The sequence below is a fragment of the Priapulus caudatus genome, unplaced genomic scaffold (assembly GCF_000485595.1).
Source record: "Priapulus caudatus unplaced genomic scaffold, Priapulus_caudatus-5.0.1 Scaffold80, whole genome shotgun sequence".
In the NCBI taxonomy this organism is placed as follows: domain Eukaryota; kingdom Metazoa; phylum Priapulida; class Priapulimorpha; order Priapulimorphida; family Priapulidae; genus Priapulus; species Priapulus caudatus.
In genome coordinates this window covers 289,599-308,043 of record NW_014577141.1, presented here as the reverse complement: position 1 = coordinate 308,043, position 18,445 = coordinate 289,599, and the positions used below count along the sequence as shown (strand labels likewise).

The window sequence follows — 18,445 nt, the reverse complement described above, 5'->3', positions numbered from 1 at the left end:
AGAGAGAGAGAGAGAGAGCGAGAGAGGACGGATGAAAGGATAGATGGCAGCAGAGCGTCCCGTTGCGCAATTATGCATGTACGCGAGTCGCGCAATCACTGTGTGAGTGGATGTCCGGATGCGTAGCCTGGAGGTTAGGCGACCGGTTCCGAACGCGTAGCCTGGAGGCTAGGCGACCGGTTCCGGGTGCGTAGCCTGGAGGCTAGGCGACCGGTTCCGGACGCGTAACCACTGCGTTTTTTTTTTATTGAGACATTCCAAGTGCCTGTGAGGACAAGCGTTTTGCTTTATCTTAGCAAGGTAGGACAGCTGATCAAGTACTGCAGAGAATCGTCAAAATAAAACGGTCAGAGTTTCTTAATTCGACTAATACTGCAACATGGTTTCAGTATTTCACCGTTGTACGCTCTCCTTCTTAATACGCTCTTGATATATTCTATTTCTATTGTGAATGTGATTGCTCTTTTCGCATATTATTGATATTGACTATGTATTGACACTCACAGTATTGTCTATTGACTATTCAAATATGAGAAAATTGCTACTTGCCTCGTCACTGACGTTTCCGAGGTACAATACGTCGGTAGTCTATTGACTGAGTATTGTACATCGGAAACGTTCAAACGTCAGTGACGAGGCAGGCTTCTCCCTACGTTGCGCAAACCGGGCGCGCCCGCCCTGTTTGGAAAAACTCCCCCCCCCGTTTCAATCGTTGCGCCACGTTTAAATTATTTCCGCCCCAATTAAAAAAAAAAAATTTTTTTATAATGGGAATAGCTACATGAGAAACAGGCTGCTTTGGATGAGTAGTCAGGATGTAGTTTGGATGTCACTTTACATGAGTGAGTCAGCTTTGGAGGTGCTGCTGCTACTGGCAATTGAGGGGCCAACTCGGCAAGAATTCCCATTCGACCCGCTGGCAGCAAGAACAAGTCCGCACCTGCAGCTACAGCACACACGCGTATATCGACTATATATAACAACATTATATATAGTTGTTATAGTAGTTATAGTTGTTATAACTTATAGTAGCTATAGTTGTTATAGCTCTAGTAACTATAGCCCGCGTACAGTTGCCGCAGGGCTATAGAGCGTAACATGGCAACTGCGTATGAGTTTTATTCTCACAACTTTTAGCCTATAATAACTTCTTCGGTATGCCAAATAAAACACATTCTCTGCCGGACAAATATCTTAAGTTACTATGAACACTAAAATACAACAGCAAACTATCGCTTAAATATTGTACTTTATACTGACGCTCGAACTGGAATATTTCTCTCTTTAGCCATGCTAACGACGTCTTCCATCCTTTTGAGACTCTCCTCAATGGAACAATTAGTGTTTTTTCTGAAAGAAAATGCATTACAGTTTCCATTACATACAGGTAAAATACATACAGGTCGAATCTACAAAAGACCCGTGGAAAATATCTAAACAAGAATAGAACATGTCTGTTCTTCATTTAATTGTTATCAGCCCATGATATAAAGAGGAGTACAACTATTTCTAAGCACATTCATGTAATTCACAATTTTGAGTGTCACATATTTGCATAGGGTTATAACTTTATATTATACAATAAAACTGTATAAGTCCAATCTGCGTAAAGGTAGACATACAATTTCTAGTTTAAAAATTATCACGTTTTATATATCTCAAGTAAAAGTCAGAAAGTTCAGAACCAAAGTAGAAGCCTGGGTAGTTTTTTGATGACAACGAAAAAGTCGAAAATAAAAGCTGACCAAAAATATTACTTTTATACAGGTATACATTATATCATAAATGATGTTGTGTACAATGAATAAAACATGGTACTACAATATACCTTGAAAATGTTTCTGATGCAGCACCAAATACGGCCACCTCCTTTGCTCCTGCTTCATACTAAGCAATATAGTAATGGTAAATTACTGATGTTCTTAGTATAGCCAATATAATAAATAATCAAAGCAGAATGTCATATTTATAAATGAAACTCATATCATCGCTAGCATGCACAAAAAATAAAAAAAATATGTAGAAGTTTAAAACCGCGTTACATAAAACAATTTCATTTAGCTTACTTACTGATATGTGGTGGTCAGACTTCTAACAACACTTCAAACACTTGAAGCACTAAACTATTCTTCAAACACTAAATGTCCTTTTACCAGAATACTGCCTCAGTGTCACACACTCACTCACTTTTTAGAGAGAAGTACTTGATCCAATATATTTTACATTTAACAAATATTGTCAGTACTTACCGCCATTTCAAAACCCTTCACGTTTGGTGTAAGAACAGGGTATTGAACATTAGCATGTTTGACGATTCCTTTCATCACTTCAGTGTGGTCTGCCATCTGTAATAACCAGATTAATCCATATAAAAAGGTTGGTTGACTATACTTCAACAATATAGTTGACAAGCACCAGTGTATTAGCCAGAGACCCATCTACCCGTCTTTTGGACGGCCTATTCTTGGATGAGACGGATGAAATTTGATAGAGACGGCATGAGGGCGGCCTAATTTTACCCCTGCATGAAAATAAAATCGTCGGTTTTTCCCACACCCTCCCCCTAGGATGCTTTGCGCCAGCAGCATCCTCGCTTTGCTCGGATAGTGAGACTCCCTGATTTTCTTCCTGGTAAGAAGCACCATGGCAGCAGCTGCTAATTATGTGCACATAGGATATTTGACAATTAAGAGCACAAAAAGGCACTAGCGTGCATTTTTAACATTTGAAGATCTATGTGTACATGTTCAGATTGCAGACACTATTGGCTTTCAAGCAGTGCATAAATTAAAAAATACGATATAATCAAATGTTTACAGACATTTCATATCCAACAATCTTGGTCTCGGAAATTCACAGAAATCCTGCAGAATGAGTATTTACAATTACCATGATTTAGATGTGACATGGCTTCAATCCAATTTTATCGACCTTTATTTCTAAACCACCATTTATACAATAATTGATAATAGAAGCTTAATTGAGATGCAGCAGTGACCAAGTAATAATAATCATCATAATAATCCCATAAAAAACTTTTAACAGATATATTCCGCTGTTAGCGGTCACGCATGTCAACGTTACTTACTTGTGGCACCCATTTTGGCGAAACAAAACTAGTTGCCTCTATGACAGGTAATCCGGTCTCCGACAAACGATTAATCAACTCGATTTTAGTTGCGGTCGCAACAATGTCCTGCAACGGTAAATAAATTTCATTGTAGTATTTTTTTCCAGTTCATAGTTTCACATTAAAATTAACCCTTTAGAAGTCTGATTAAACTTAGCATAGATTACCACAAGACATTAGGATAACGTCTGGGACGTTGTTACATGACATGAGGTGCTTCCCTCGTGCTAACCTACACAGTGAATTTCTTTTTCAAGTCAAATGACCCAATTACTTACCAATTTAGGATAGACCTTACAAGTCGAATGTTAATATCCAGTTGATAATTTATTTTACCCTAAGCTAATATTGGCAAACAGCAAAGATAATGCTTTAAGTATTGCCAAACAACTAAATGTTAGGAGGAAATAATGACACAAAATCTCACCTTTACATTTTGTAGCCCATCCCTAGGACCAACTTCAACAATTTTCACACATTTTGGAAGTGTAGATGAACTGAGCTGAAAATACGAAATGGTCTGCTATGAATGGTTGCGACTTAGTATAGACATTGTGTCTCATGTTGTATGTAGAATGACATAAAAATACAAATGTGTATTGTGTAAATTTAGTAAAAGCTGCACGTAATAGCATGAACACATGTATTTTGTTTGAACACATACATGGGCATCAGGCAAAACAATAGTTGTATTTATTCACTTTTATTGTGAATGCTAGTATGCACAATTTTTTCTTCTTGAGGAAAACACGTAATTTGGCTTTTCTTTCTGGGAGAAAAACAATGCACGAGCTTCAGAAGCGCATTCAGTAATTTTAAGTTAAACATACTTATTTACAGTTAAAGAAAAAAGTTATCGCACTGAATGTGCTTATTTATTAAACATTTCTAAAGCTATATATTCACTCACTAGTGAGCGAGTGAGCGCCATACGTATGGACGCCGTATTTGATTTGACCGCGATACCACCGTTATTGGGCATTACCCATAATGCTTTCATCTTGACACAACAAGTTCGGAAGCTTGAGACATGGCGTCGGAATTGTACAACGTTGGTGATATAGTATGGTAAGTTTCTTACGATACTACTAAGTATGCAGACCATTTAACATTATTATAGAACCTAATCAACCAGATACAATTGCTTAATTTTATTATCTGTTTATTTCAGGGCGAAAATGAAGGGCTTTCCGCCGTGGCCGGGAAAGGTAAATACAGAACGTCAATTCGTAACCGGCGCGTTGCCTTTGTGACGGTAGGCTAGTTTGAAAACAGCAACAGATATTGACAATTAATAATTAGGTTATCGCACTTGTATAACAAAAAATATATACATGGTAGAAGCATGCTGGAAGTTAAGTGAACAGTGTTAGTAATTCTGGACGATATAGCATTTATTATGTTTGTTTGGCTACAGCTACAGCTAAACGGTAAATCAAATGGTAGATAACACTCCACAACACGTCAACAGGGAACATAACGATACAAGTTATACACATAGTCATAGTGACATACACGCCTTAACACATGAATGCTCTCACACCTAACCACCTCAATACACAAGCATGCAGACGTACAGACACACACACACACAGAGTGACACACATATGCACACATGCATGCATTCACACACATAGTGATGCACACACACCCACACGGATGCATGCACACACGCACACACATTGCAGACAAGGTGAGGCTTAGCGTAAGACCCCAGTATTATTTACAATGTAAGATTTAGAATGTTACTTGAAGCGATGTAAACGTTTATTGCAATATATTGTTCATGAATTTATAGTTTTACACTATACATTAAAATATTTCATTCACTGATGAGAGTTCTACGTTTATAACCCACAACTGATATATAGAAACTTAATAAATTTAATTGAGTACTACATTTATAATTCACAACTGACATATAGAAACCTAATAAATTTCATTGAGTATTTTCTAGTTCAGTTAATTGATTTAAAGATGACATAGAAATGTAGTAAGGGCTGTTCAAGTCATTATATTTGAAAAACTCTAGCAAACATTCTGGTTTAATATATATATTTATTAAGAAGTTCTGTTTGATCACTAATCACTGGTGTGAGAACTATTTGTGATATTGAAGAAGTGATTGAAAGTCCTCCAGTAGTATGAAACATGTATTAGTTGTTTTTTAAATGAGGAAAGTGTATGGCTTACACTATATCTAAAAGTTCATTTACTGTATTTAATAGGTTGTTGTCCCACCAAAGGATGTAAAGAAACCTGCAGGGAAGAAGAATATGACATGCGTCTTCTTCTTCAGCACAGAAAACTAGTAAGTGACTAATTAAAATGTTTATGATGGCCATTACAGGAAAAGACTTCTTTAGGAAATGTGTAGTAATGCAAAGATGTATATAAATGGCATTTGTTAAGATATGAACAAACACAAGTAAATATATTTGCTGTCATATACAATATCATGTTATTTATTTAATTCAAAAAAATATCTTAGACCAATTGCTTTAGTTACAGGAAATTGTTTAATAATTTGATAAAATGGGCCATAAAGGGTGGTTTCTGGTGTGTATCTGTGCTAAAATGATATACAGAATATATCATTGGTGATTTTGCACTATTAGCTGTAGTAGTGTTGTAGTAGAGCTATTAGACTGCAAGATAAATTTAAGATTGTCTTTTTATATTTTTGCTGTGTAGAGCATTTAAATATAATTCCGATTACTCATCAATAATTGATATCAGTGGGTGTCCAGTAATATAATCATTTCCTTTGTCTGGATTAGTCTCTCCAGTGTTTATTTCATCCCTACAGTGCTTGGATCGTGGATGACCTGGTATCAATGTACGAGAAGGGCAAGGCAGCCAACAAGAAGAGTGGCCGGGGCGGTTCATTCAGAGATGCGTGTGAGAGTGCGGAAGAATTGCTTACCAACAAACCAAAGGTATATGTGCATCATACGAACACAGCACTGTGTGGAGGATGCATGCGTGCATTGTAGCAATACTGCTGTGACGCTAAAGGTCGTCCAAGGTAAACGTAGCTGTGCATATCCAATTTGCAGCGACATTGCAGCAAAAATTATGAGAGTTTGCTCTCATATTGCAATTAATAAACTGCAGTCTAGTATACTCTGACTGTGACGTTTCTGCTTGACGCTTCTCTTTTTGAGATTACCTGTCATTTTCATTGTGGTTGTTGAATATCGTCAATTTAGTGTGGAGCTTTGCTGTGTGTTGTGTGTAGTTAGGACAAGGGTCATGATGGGTCCTGGTTTTTTTAAGGTTAGGTGCTAGCTGTTACATGGTATACTGCAGCACAAATGTTGTGCAGAGGACACAGGTTTATAAATTTCAGTATAATTGAGCCAGTTTTCGTTTAACATTAGTTGTCGTTATTTGCTGCTGGTCAAACTAGACACAATTTAAATGTAGTTTTTTCAAATTATTACTTAAAACAGCACTTCCGTGTTACACCGTGCTATCGTGCATTTATTTTGAGCAAAAACCGGCAACTCGTTTATTAAACAGTGAAACAAATCATGATTTAACTTGGACGTACACTGGAACTTTGAATCTATGCGAAGATGAACATGACTCCCTACACCTCTTCCCCAATCCTCTGCATGCACCTGTACCCTAACCCTTTTGTTTTAGATTTTGTGCACGCATTAGAAAATCGATCCCGGGAGATATCAGATTCAGTCGTAATCAGCCACGCACGAATGGTGCGCGCGTTTAAAGCGTGGCGTTTACATGGCTTCCGATCCGGTGTGATCTTGCAACTGAAATTTGGTATTTCTCTCCTCTCGCGGACTCGTGTTGCATTGCACAGCCGCCGGTAAAGACAGCAGATCTGCCCAGCATTGATGAGGAGCTGAACTTGATACGCCCTGAAAACGCGACAGGCAAGAAATTCGTGCCGCCTGCAAAAGACTATTCCAGAACGCCATTTGCTGGGAAGGTAAAACCTAAACAGGGTTTCCCCCAGGGTTCCGCATGGTGGGGAGGGGGGCGGCACGGTTACAGGGCAATAGAGTTCTGCACGAAGAGATGGTGGATGCCGTGTGGGTTTGCCTGTCCCACCCGACTGCTAATGGCAGTTCCTGAGGAACCATTTGGAAATTTCGAAACCTAAATTATGCGGCATTCTTTTGTTTTATCGACACGAATAGAGATGTAACACGTGAATATGTAAAACATATTTCAATGTGTTGTGAGATGTTTTTGGAGGTCTTTTCAATTTTGGCTTGAAAATCAATTGCACCGAGATGGTTAATTGTGATGTGAGGTATGTCTCCCCTCTCCCCTCTCAAATAAGGGGCTGGTGGAAACCCTGCCACACATAGGTTTACTACCCGACTATCCTTATTATTTTTTTCTTCTCCACCATCCTTTAATTTAACTGCTTTATTTGTGATCCATGCTATGTAGTTTGAATGACCTATCCCTGTGCACACTTTACCTTCTTTGTGGGGTTTGCATCTCTGCTCCTCCTCTTTGATTCAGTGAAAGTAAGGTATGCGATGGCATCAGTGGACACTCTTCTGTTTACCAAAATAATCAGAAAAGGGAAATCACCTACTGTGTTAATATTTGCAGTATAGGGTTAAATTGAGAACTACCATAAGAACAGTATGCTGAAAAGATGTGTTCATTGGGGGCAAGAACAGATTTCTATCAGAAAATGGACCAAAGAACTCAATCGGAAAAACTAAAACGCTAATCCAATGTACTGATATATACAAATTAGCTGTCCAGTGATTACTTAGCATGCAAATTATTTTAAAAGGTTAAAAGCCAGTTTAAAAAAGTTGAAATATCCTGCATTTTAGTGTTAATTGTTGGCCATATTACTGGCTGCTGGAATATTTGATGTGGCTAAGAATGATACTATTGTAAGTAAACACTAACTGAAAACACATTGAGTTATTACATTGCTAACTGATATGGTTAGCTAGAATGCGACAAAAAAAGCTGCACATCTGCCTAGAGAGCTGTTTGCAACTTGGAATAACTTTCTACTCATTAGTATGTTTTGTATAAATGATGTATGTTTAAATAAGAGAAAGCTGTCTATCTCCTATGGTTTCTGCTGGTGTGGTTGTATGCCTGTTCTTTAATGCACACCATCTGGTCATGTTGCAAATCTCTCACTTACTTCCTCATCTTCTCATTGTCACTCACTCTTTTTTGTTTCGGGTTTACGCTCTGTTTCTTGTGTCTACATCGCTATCACATTTTACCTTCTCAACCAGTTACATTCCTCGGTCATTCGTCGACTGCATATACCACACATTAACACTCGTTTCTCGTCGGCACTAACTCTTGCTCAGTGAGTGTGCGTATAGAACTAACTATCGTTTATTACAGGCAGTAGGTAACACAAAGGTGTAATCCACGAAGGGAGTGAGTTGTCGCCCAGCAGGAAGGCAGGAATGAGGACGTGGATTGTGGCAGCCACAGGTTTAATCGTTGATTCCCGCAGCGCTCCTCACGTTTCCCTTTGAATTTCAGCAGGTGTCTGCACTGGACAGTCCGAAGAGCGAGGAGAAACCCGAAAAACCGGAGAAACCCGAAAAACTGGAGAAACCAGTGAAAGTCGTCGAGAAGCCAGAAAAAGCAGCCATTATATCGAATGCAAAGCCAGCTCTGTCGGCTACTCCCACCATGAAGAAGAAAGTTGAAAAGGTATGGTGTGCGACGAGTGTCAGTTTACAACTGAATCTCGTATCGAGATGGTATCTGGTTCCCCGAAGACCATCATAATACATGGCTACCGTTAAACATGTCTAAGAATTACATGTTAAAGGTTTAATCTGTTCCAGGGCACCAAAACTGGTGATTCCGTGTAAATTATAAATTCTGGCTCACGTGCCTCTACCTGCCCCCGTCTTACCTTCTATCTGGCCATCTTCCTGGAGAGGTATTTGCAGCGAGAAGTGCCAGCATGATGAGAGAATGCAATCTTAAGCTGTGGACACACTAGCCGACTTTTCATGCGATTGAGCCGCTCGGCTGAGTCGGGCGACTAAAGCTGTGGACACACTAGCCAATTTTTCATGCGATTGAGCCGCCTGGTTGAATGATGATGATAGTCTCATTTACCTATGCAAGCCTACAGGCTGAAATAGAGAGCTGCCACCTGTAACTAATTAACGCAGGCAAAAACTACACAGTACTATCACCACCACATTAACTGGCAGTGGCATAAGTTACATGTAACACACAAAAAAGGTACTATACACTGAAACAAAAAAGTTTTTCAATCGCTCCGTCAGACTGACCTTTGACCATCAACCGCTGTGCCCAATTGACCTTTGACCTGTGACCTACAATTTCAGCACAGTGATGGCATTTCCTACCATGATGCTATACACCGACTACCATGAGCCTAGGTCAAGCCGTTTAGATTTGTGCCGCAATTCTGCATTTCCTCCTTATACCTTAAGTTAAGGAGGGAATGTTCCCCCTTCTTTTACACCTCTTGACCTTTGACCTTTGACCCCCAGCTTCGACATCCCAACTCGTTTTCGGATTACCCCCCCACCTCCCGAATATCGTGACCGTACATCGAGCGGTTAAGATTTGTGCCCAACTGTTGACGGACGGACGCACGGACGGACGCACGGACGCACGGACGGACGGACGGACGGACGATCATGCGATTCTACAAGCTGCATCTGACTATGTCAGATGAGCTAATAATTAATATATTCAAGAGCGTATTAAGAAGGAAGCGTACAATGGTAAAATGCTGAAACCATGTTGCAGTATTAGTCGAATTAAAAAACTTTGCCCATTTTATTTTGACGATTCTTTGCGGTATTATTGTTCAGCTGTCCTTCCTTGCTAATATAAAACAAACGGCTTGTCCCTACGATGCCCCTACGCTGAGAAAATGAGCGGTGAAAATCTGGTATTTTTGCCGTAAACCGACTCGAGATCCCCGTTGGCTGCGACCCTCTCTCGTTCTGTGGCCAGTATGTTGCTTCCAGTCGCCGCTGTGTAGCGCCATGGTAGCGCGTCATTACTACAGAGTTTACTACATCCAGCGTGAGGTGGGGGTCATCACTATGGCAATCAATAACAGACGTCAATGACGGAAACAGGCAAGGTTTCCTGAAGCTATCGCAAATCGGTTTTCGGCAAAAATACCAGATTTTCACCGCTTATTATCTCAGCGTAGGGGCATCGTAGGAACAAGCACAGGCACTTGAAACTTCTCAATAAAAAAAATAATGGTAAATAAACACGAAATGTATTTACTACCATTTGAGCCGCTCGGCTGAGTCGGGCGACTAAAGCTGTGGACACACTAGCCAATTTTTCATGCGATTGAGCCGCCTGGTTGAATGATGATGATAGTCACATGATTGAAAATGTCACCGTTTGATTGGCTGATGAATTGCACATTCGGGCGCACGTAGTAGAGCATTGTATAGTATTGCATTGTTCGGGCGCGCATTGAATATAGTCGCGCGACTCAAATAATCGCCTGATTTTATCAAACATGTTTGATTCGGGCGACTCAGCCGGCCGACTCGAAAATCGAACGCGACTCACTGGACACACTAGGCGATTTCAGCAGGCCGGCTTAGCCGAGCGGCTCGACCGCATGAAAAATCGACTAGTGTGTCCACCCCTTTATGTCTCTTATGTCAATCAGGGTGGGTCATAATTTGGTCATTTAGCGCAGGGAAAATCTGCACATGGATCGTAGCTGAGATAAAAATCTCCTAGCCTGACCAGAGGCAAGAATCCCCTCAGACAAAAATTGTCATAGTTGTTACCCATAATACAAAAATTTTTGTAATTGTGTGAACACGTGACGTCATATGATAGGGTCACCGTTAAACAAAATATCGCTATACAGATGCCTCTGCAAGAACCTGGTACACATCTCGATTATCCAGCACTATGTAATGGTACTTTCAAACTAGTGGCACCAGAAGAAAGACCAACACTCACCAGTGTTATAAATATAAAGTATCTTTAGACTAGGTTAGAAATAGTTTCAAAATAAATTAAGTACATGTAATTAATTGTACATGTCATGTTTAATTTGAAGTGAATCAAGATTCTATAAACGGTATTGCCCAATTGGTTTCTGTATCTATAATCCCACAATTAAAAATGGAATAACTACTCCGTTTTATTTCACTCTGTCAAACGTCCATTTTCTAGTGGTGCCAGATGAAATTTACTGTAATATATGGCTGGTAATAGATAGGTAATTACACACACTAATTGCTTTGAATAAATGACACGACTGAAATTGGTCGGCCATAAAATTGCCAATGTATGAGGCAAGACGCATTTTTTACACGCAATTAATTGTACAGCTGTGTCTCAATAAGCCAACCTAAATGAATCCTGTAGGTTGTTGGATAATGAAAATGGTATATAATGCGAAAACGGAAATGGGATAAAACTAGCAAAAAATTAAATGGAAGTGCACTGTAATTACGAAATCTGGTTTATTTATTAGTCGTTCTACAGTATAATAGTGTACGGAACTAAACAATGTGACAGGTGACTGGGTACCAGTGTGAAAAGTGCATTCCACAGTATGTAGTAATATCCAGTGATGTATTATATCCTCAAAGAAGGGTCAGATGCAAGTTCCTTATTTTTCTTGTCCATGTAATAACCCCATAAAAGTGTATCATGGCCATACTAATTACTTAGAATATATGGTCATTATGAAAAAAAACGTGTACTATAATCAAACGTAGAGGGAAAGAATAAAATGGCAGATTGAGGTTTTTCATACTTTATTAAATATTTCATGAAATTTACTTGCTATTTATACGTGTAGGTTACATCTAGGTGACAATTGGTTGATTTTCAACACAACGGATTTCATTTCTTCACTCGGTATACCTAATGAGAAAAGCCTGTATATAGTGAATGTGTGCTACATACGCACAGTGAAGCTGTTTGTTTGAGCGTGATCTGAATGGCATTATTTTCAAAGCTATAGTTTAAGCTCTCGGATTTTAGTTCCTAAAATAAATTTATTTCCATTTAATGAAACGGACGTCCACTCAAGGCTAGTTAATCATTTGTCTTGCAACGAGTCCAATTAACATGCGTAGTTATCTGCTGCAATGAGGTCTTAGCTGCTGAACAGGCAAAAACTACCCTTAGCGGAATGGAAGCATGCATATGTGTTTCGATTTCCATGCGTAGGATGTATTGATCACTGAATATAATCGTTTGTAAATGACACAAAGAAAGGCAATCTGAATCAAGAAGGCAATCTGAAAAGAATTCTTGTCCCCACCACCTGTAAATGAAACTTGCATGTTATATGTACATCATAAATCTCTATCTGTTAGGGTTCCTGGTTATTGAAATCAATACCATACATGAACGTGTAGTGCTTTTAAGTATGCATTTTTTTTCAATAATAGGAACACTGGGCATTTTCACCTAGGTGCATGTCATAAATGCTCTATTCCCAATATTCATACTGCCATAGCACGATTGGATGATAGTGTTGGATGAATATTATTGCATTGCCTCACACTGTGAAACTATTAATGTAACTTCACGTCATTGGTATCCAGCAATTCTCGTTGAGACATTTCACGTTTTAACATTTAACGTTTAGGAAATCTCGTGTTCCTTATAATGCTCTGCCATTTCCCTCTTTGTTAGATAAGCGTCTGCGCGCCGTCACAAGTTCCTGAACTCCGCGGTGGCAACGCATTACTCTGTCGTGCATATACTTTCAAATTCACGAGACTTCGCATCTTTCGAGATCTTGTCTATGATGGCTTAAGTACTGTAATGACTGCTTGCAGGTGGAGCAGAGGTCGGCTGGCATGGAGAGAGCCAAGCGAGACTCGTCTAGAAGGGTGCAGGGACGGAGGGCATCCAGTAGCTCCGACGAGGGACCGCTCCTCAAGAAGGTGCGTATGTTCACGGACAGAGATGCTCGATCCTAACTTACTCTCGGTAGTTGAGTCGACTTTAATTTTCTTTAATGTATCAGGGAAAGAGCTCATTCCCCTATCCTGTATACCCCCAGTGCATCCAGGCGGAAGTTTACATTGCTTCCCTTTCCTGTTTGCAGACAGTACCTCTGGGAGAGTTTATCCCACTCATATATCCTGAATCTGCTCAATGAATTTGGAAGATATTTTATCCTTCTTACCTATCCTTCTGCAGACACTGCATTTAGGAAAGTGGTTATCCCCCTTAACTAACCTGTATTCCCTCACTGCTTGGGGAGAGAGTTTATCCTCCTTACCTGTCCCGTTTGCAGACAGTGCTTCTGGGAAACAGTTTATCGTTTACAGTTACAGCCGTATCCAGGAGACGACTCACTCTTATACTAATCATGAATATGCTGCAGCAACGTTGGGATATTTTAAAAATAGATTTCTAATTACCGTTGGCATAAAATATTGTGTGCAGCAAGTTTTTAAGCCAACTACTCTAAAGAATATCCTGAGCATGTGTCTAGAATTTACTTATTACATAATCCATGCTTGGCAAGCAATTAACTAGTCGTAATCCTTTGCAGGCGATTAAATAATTACATGGCATATACGTACCATCTCACTTGCTGTGGCTGGGTTACACAAAGTGTGTGCAATAATAGCATAAATGGGTTTCTAAAGACGAATTGATGCGACGTGCAGATAATATATTACATATAGTTACGTACTGTTACATTACGAATAGTTACTGTTGCCATGATCGCAGATTGCCGGGTTCAGCTTGATCTGAAAGGCGGTGCTTTTATAGTTGAAGTTTAAGCTCATGACCTAATTAAATAGGATTTTAGTCCCTGAAATAGATTTACTTCTATTTCATGAAGGTCCCATTTATCCAAGGCTAATTAATCATTTGTGTTGCCATGCACACTACCATCAAAAAGTAGATAGTTTCTTTGCTTTTATTAAAATGTAGTTTTGCCTAGCCCTAGCATAGACATTGAGTTGCTTAAAGTCGTGTCTAACATCTGTCTGTATACAGGTTTCTTCCCAGGCATTTAACTCATGTTGGGTCTGATGTGCATTGAAATCTGAAGCTAATTTGTGACATGCCATAAATCCTCCAACATGCCTTAATTGCATTATCGCAAGCCTTCATTTCCAGCTATGTTTACTTTTTACAATCCCAACAAAGTTGCAGTTTTCGCAGCTTCCCGTATACGTCTCCTAACTGATCGAGGTTACCTGTGTATTGGGGCCGCCTATGACACATGTAATCAACTCCAATTGGTACAATCCTCTCCCGGGCCCTCCATCCGTTCATACATGACATGCCTCGTGAAATTCTCAGGGAGAGTGATTCTCACTTATTTTTCTTCTTTTTACACGCTTTTTTTACGAGTGTAGGCGTGAATATCCTATGAATATCAATCCAGAATAAAGCCAGGTTAAGTTGAGTGGTAATTCGTAGGAATGTAACCCAATTGAGAGACAAAGAACAGTGGAAGAGGTCATTGTCATAGTAACAAATATGTGACGTGTTTATTGTTAACTGCTGGAAGGTCTATGCGGATATGAGTTATTGTATCACCCGAACGAAGTTCGTGGGGATACTAGGGGTTTGGCATCGTCGCGCCGGCGCCGCAGAGATTTCCTTGTGAACGCTCTACCGGCTGCAGTTCTTCTCGGATCATCTTCAAATTTCGCATGAAGGTGCGTTATCGTAAAGTGAAGACGCCTTATGCGTTTTTGGTGTGGCAGTCATCGGTTTGCCATTGGTAAACAACATTTTGTGCTCGAAATATTCTAGAACATTAAGTTCTGCAGCTTTTTACCCGATTGCGTCATGAATTTATATATTTGTATTGAAAATTTCATAATTTAAATTTATATTAAAAAAAAAAATGTAATTTAAACAAATTAAAATTTACATTAATATTTTGTATTATACATTGTATGTAAATTTATATATTAAATTTATGATTGTCATGAAATATATAATATATAATATATATATATATTATTAAGGACCGTTATATCGCCCTGTGTGCCAAATGTCCATGACAATCGGGTAAAACAGCACAGGTTACCAGGCTTCTATCAAGTATTTCAACAAGAAATGTTTTACCATGGCCAACGATGCACTCCGCCCACACCAAAAACGATTGCGTCTTCGCTTTACCGGCATATACGCACCTTCATGCCAAATCCTTGAATGCATACCGAGATCGGGTACAAAACCACGGGCTCACTGCCGACCTTATTTCACCTTTAACTTGACGCTTGCATCATATTCCTTCCGCTCTCTAACTCGGCGCCCCGTAATTGACCGTTAGCGCGAGACCAAATTGGTATGGCTTACACATCTTTGGGAGAAGTCTGGTTCGGCAGCATACCAAAACCGACCACTGCCCTTAACCTTAGTTTGCTTTCACTGTCGACTTACATTTCCTCTTCGGCCTCCTAGAGGTAACCAGATTCCATATACTTCCACATCTGAAGCCGGCACAACAGGTTTGTCTACACGCCGGAACCTTTGTGCTTGCCGACTTTATTTAACTTTTACCGTGCCTTCTACACTCTTTACAGAGATATTCCATTCATACTAGATCACGGGGATACATGTAGTTGGCGACAACTGCTCGTTTCTAGTTATAATATAGCTTTTATGATGTAAAATACAAATGTTGAGGTGATGAATGATGATGAGGTGGTGAATTAACATTGCATAGCAGCCCCAAAAATGTAAATTTACATAAAATCAAGGTTCCAACGTGATATCACATGGTCACAATTTGGCCAACTTTATATTTATCTGCTAAATCTCAGTAGGTAAGTGGGCTCAGGTTGTTGTTGTGTTGTTTTCGGTTTCTTTATTTTATACTGGACTCAAGGGTTTAAATCCACATCAGTAGATCCCCACTTCAGGTAACTAACAATAATCTTTTAATCCGTTGTAAACATCTACTTCACACGTTTTCTTTGTAAGAGCAACACTCAAGATTGAGCAGAGCTTTGAATTTCTACTCCATTTTCCACCTTTGAGTTTTGCTCTTCCTTGTACTCCTGAAATCTTCCATCGGCTACTGCCAGCTAATAGCAGTGATGGGTATTCTGGTGCTATTAGCGTGTTGCACACTGTCATAACCGCGTCTGTATCATCACTCGTGTTTTTCCCATCAGGTAAAGAAGGAGTTGAAGGCCTCGAAGCCAAATTTGCCTGCCAGCGATAAAGAAGTGGAGATGACCCGAATCGTCGATCGATTATCAGAGGTAAGGCATGAACAAATTAAATAAAAAATATTCTTGTTTGCCTTTACCGGGCCAACCCTCTAAAAATGACCCATTTTGAAGAGTTTTTTTTTGCTAATTTCCAATTTTTGTGTGTTAAATAAATCATAAACCGTAACTGATTTACCGATATTTTGACAATGGCAAAGTTACTTCGTTTCTCCAAAAGATGGATGATGATGCTGTTAGGGAGAAGTATTTGATATATATTTTAAAGAATTGATCATTATAATAACCTACCTACATACCCACCTGCCTACCTATCTCCCTCTCTACCTACATATCCACCTACTTATCTGCATATTTACCTACCAAAGCTTCAAAATCTGTAATTTATTCTCTTTTATAATGACTATAATTTCTATATAATGCTTGGAATTTTTTGTGAAATTCCATGACTGCAAGAACTAATAAGATTCAGCAGTGCACACTTGGCAATTTACAGGGAATCCTGTGAAAATATATAGTAAAAACTGATAAAATGTCAGAGCAAAATTAGCCCTTGCCACGTTGTGGAGCGTGTGAAACCAATGCAGAAAAATTCAAAATTGGTAGGCTAATATTATTTTAATTCGGGAGCATTATCGTTGAGAAAACTTAGTGATCTTATTTAAATTGACTTCCTTGAGTATCTGTGCTGATCCAAACACATGCTGCATATATATATAGAGGTAGATGTTAGCAGCAGTAGCAGGCTCATCAAGTGTCTATCGCTGCAGCGATGATTATCGAAGAAGCGAAATAGCTGTAGGTACTCCTCCTTCCTGCCTGTTCTAAATTCAAGTTTAACTCTTCCTGTTTATCGGCTACTTGTATTACGTGCCATGCTGTACTTGCAACACACAACCATCTGGCCCGTATTTGCTTAGCGTGGCTTGAATGTAGTGTGGAGCATCAAACGTGAAATCCTACAGAATTCTTATGTGATATTTGAACTTGCCATCTAGGTTTGCATGTCGGAGTGCAATCATTGATTAAAGCAACATTAAATTGTTTTTATTGCGGGCACAATTCAGTAGCATTGCAAATTCTCCCAAATAATTCATGTGCTGGTTGATCTTGTAAGCTCAGGATGTTTTTCCATCTCAGCGAGGAAATTTTACGACGAATAAATTGCATTTAGGCGATATTAAAATAAAAAAAAACATTCTGCATCAAAAGCCCAACTTTAACTTTTTCGTGCACTCTATTGCAGTCTGCTAACTTAATGGATGAACTTGATCTCTAACCTTTTATGCACCCGTTTTATCATACAGCTGGGAGCTCAGTAAATGGCATTAGCAATCCACGTAAGATAGCCGTGTTATGTGACTACTGCCAGGGCTGTCTGTTGTCTTTGAAAACTGACACCATTACTTGCTCAGACTTTTTACACATCTGGCCAGGCTAGTTTGCCTTGCTCACATACACTAAGGCCATTTCCAGCCCAGACAACGCCATCATTTCCAGCCTAGTCTGTCACCATTGTCTTCCTCGACACGTGACGTTAATTTTCCAGACAGGCTGCATCTCCCACTGGGCCCATGAAATGACGAGAGACGGGGCAAGGAGACGATGTGAGCGACCCTGTCATGTACTTGCTGCTCCACGTTGCCCATATTTAAGAGACCTTTCCCCCGAGCACGTGCCTGCCTGCCTGCCTGCCTACACCCCGAGCGCGTGCCTGCCTGCCTGCCTACATCCCGAGCACGTGCCTGCCTGCCTGCCTACACCTCGAGTGTGTGCCTGTCTGCCTGCCTACACCCCGAGCGCTGGCCTGCCTGCCTGCCTGCCTGCCTACACCCGGGCCGAGCGTGTGCATGCTTGCCTGCCTGCCTGCCTACACCCCGAGCGCCGGCCTGCCTGCCTGCCTACACCCCGAGCGCGTACCTGTCTGCCTGCCTACACCCCGAGCGCCGGCCTGCCTGCCTGCCTACACCCCGAGCGCCTGCCTGCCTGCCTGCCTACACCCCGAGCGCTGGCCTGCCTGCCTGCCTGCCTGCCTACACCCGGGCCGAGCGTGTGCATGCTTGCCTGCCAGCCTGCCTACACCCCGAGCGCCGGCCTGCCTGCCTGCCTACACCCCGAGCGCGTACCTGTC

General features: G+C 40.3%; 2 protein-coding genes across 2 annotated transcripts in view; one reads left to right on the top strand and one right to left on the bottom strand.

Moving 5' to 3' along the window:
* LOC106821637 (hydroxymethylglutaryl-CoA lyase, mitochondrial-like) overlaps window positions 1-10,079 on the bottom strand; it is a 13,858-nt gene extending 3,779 nt beyond the window's left edge. Inside the window, exons 1-6 of the mRNA XM_014826527.1 lie at window positions 10,065-10,079; window positions 3,558-3,632; window positions 3,089-3,196; window positions 2,250-2,345; window positions 1,829-1,887; window positions 1,261-1,350 (exon numbers count right to left, since the gene is read on the bottom strand). Coding sequence (XP_014682013.1) covers window positions 1,261-1,350; window positions 1,829-1,887; window positions 2,250-2,345 — 245 coding nt within the window. The 5' untranslated portion in view covers window positions 3,089-3,196; window positions 3,558-3,632; window positions 10,065-10,079. The remainder of the gene's footprint in view (window positions 1-1,260; window positions 1,351-1,828; window positions 1,888-2,249; window positions 2,346-3,088; window positions 3,197-3,557; window positions 3,633-10,064) is intronic.
* LOC106821624 (putative oxidoreductase GLYR1 homolog) overlaps window positions 4,126-18,445 on the top strand; it is a 151,482-nt gene continuing 137,162 nt past the window's right edge. Inside the window, exons 1-8 of the mRNA XM_014826516.1 lie at window positions 4,126-4,198; window positions 4,302-4,338; window positions 5,359-5,441; window positions 5,940-6,069; window positions 6,960-7,088; window positions 8,642-8,815; window positions 12,937-13,044; window positions 16,258-16,347. Of these exons, the coding sequence (XP_014682002.1) occupies window positions 4,161-4,198; window positions 4,302-4,338; window positions 5,359-5,441; window positions 5,940-6,069; window positions 6,960-7,088; window positions 8,642-8,815; window positions 12,937-13,044; window positions 16,258-16,347 (789 nt within the window). The 5' untranslated portion in view covers window positions 4,126-4,160. The remainder of the gene's footprint in view (window positions 4,199-4,301; window positions 4,339-5,358; window positions 5,442-5,939; window positions 6,070-6,959; window positions 7,089-8,641; window positions 8,816-12,936; window positions 13,045-16,257; window positions 16,348-18,445) is intronic.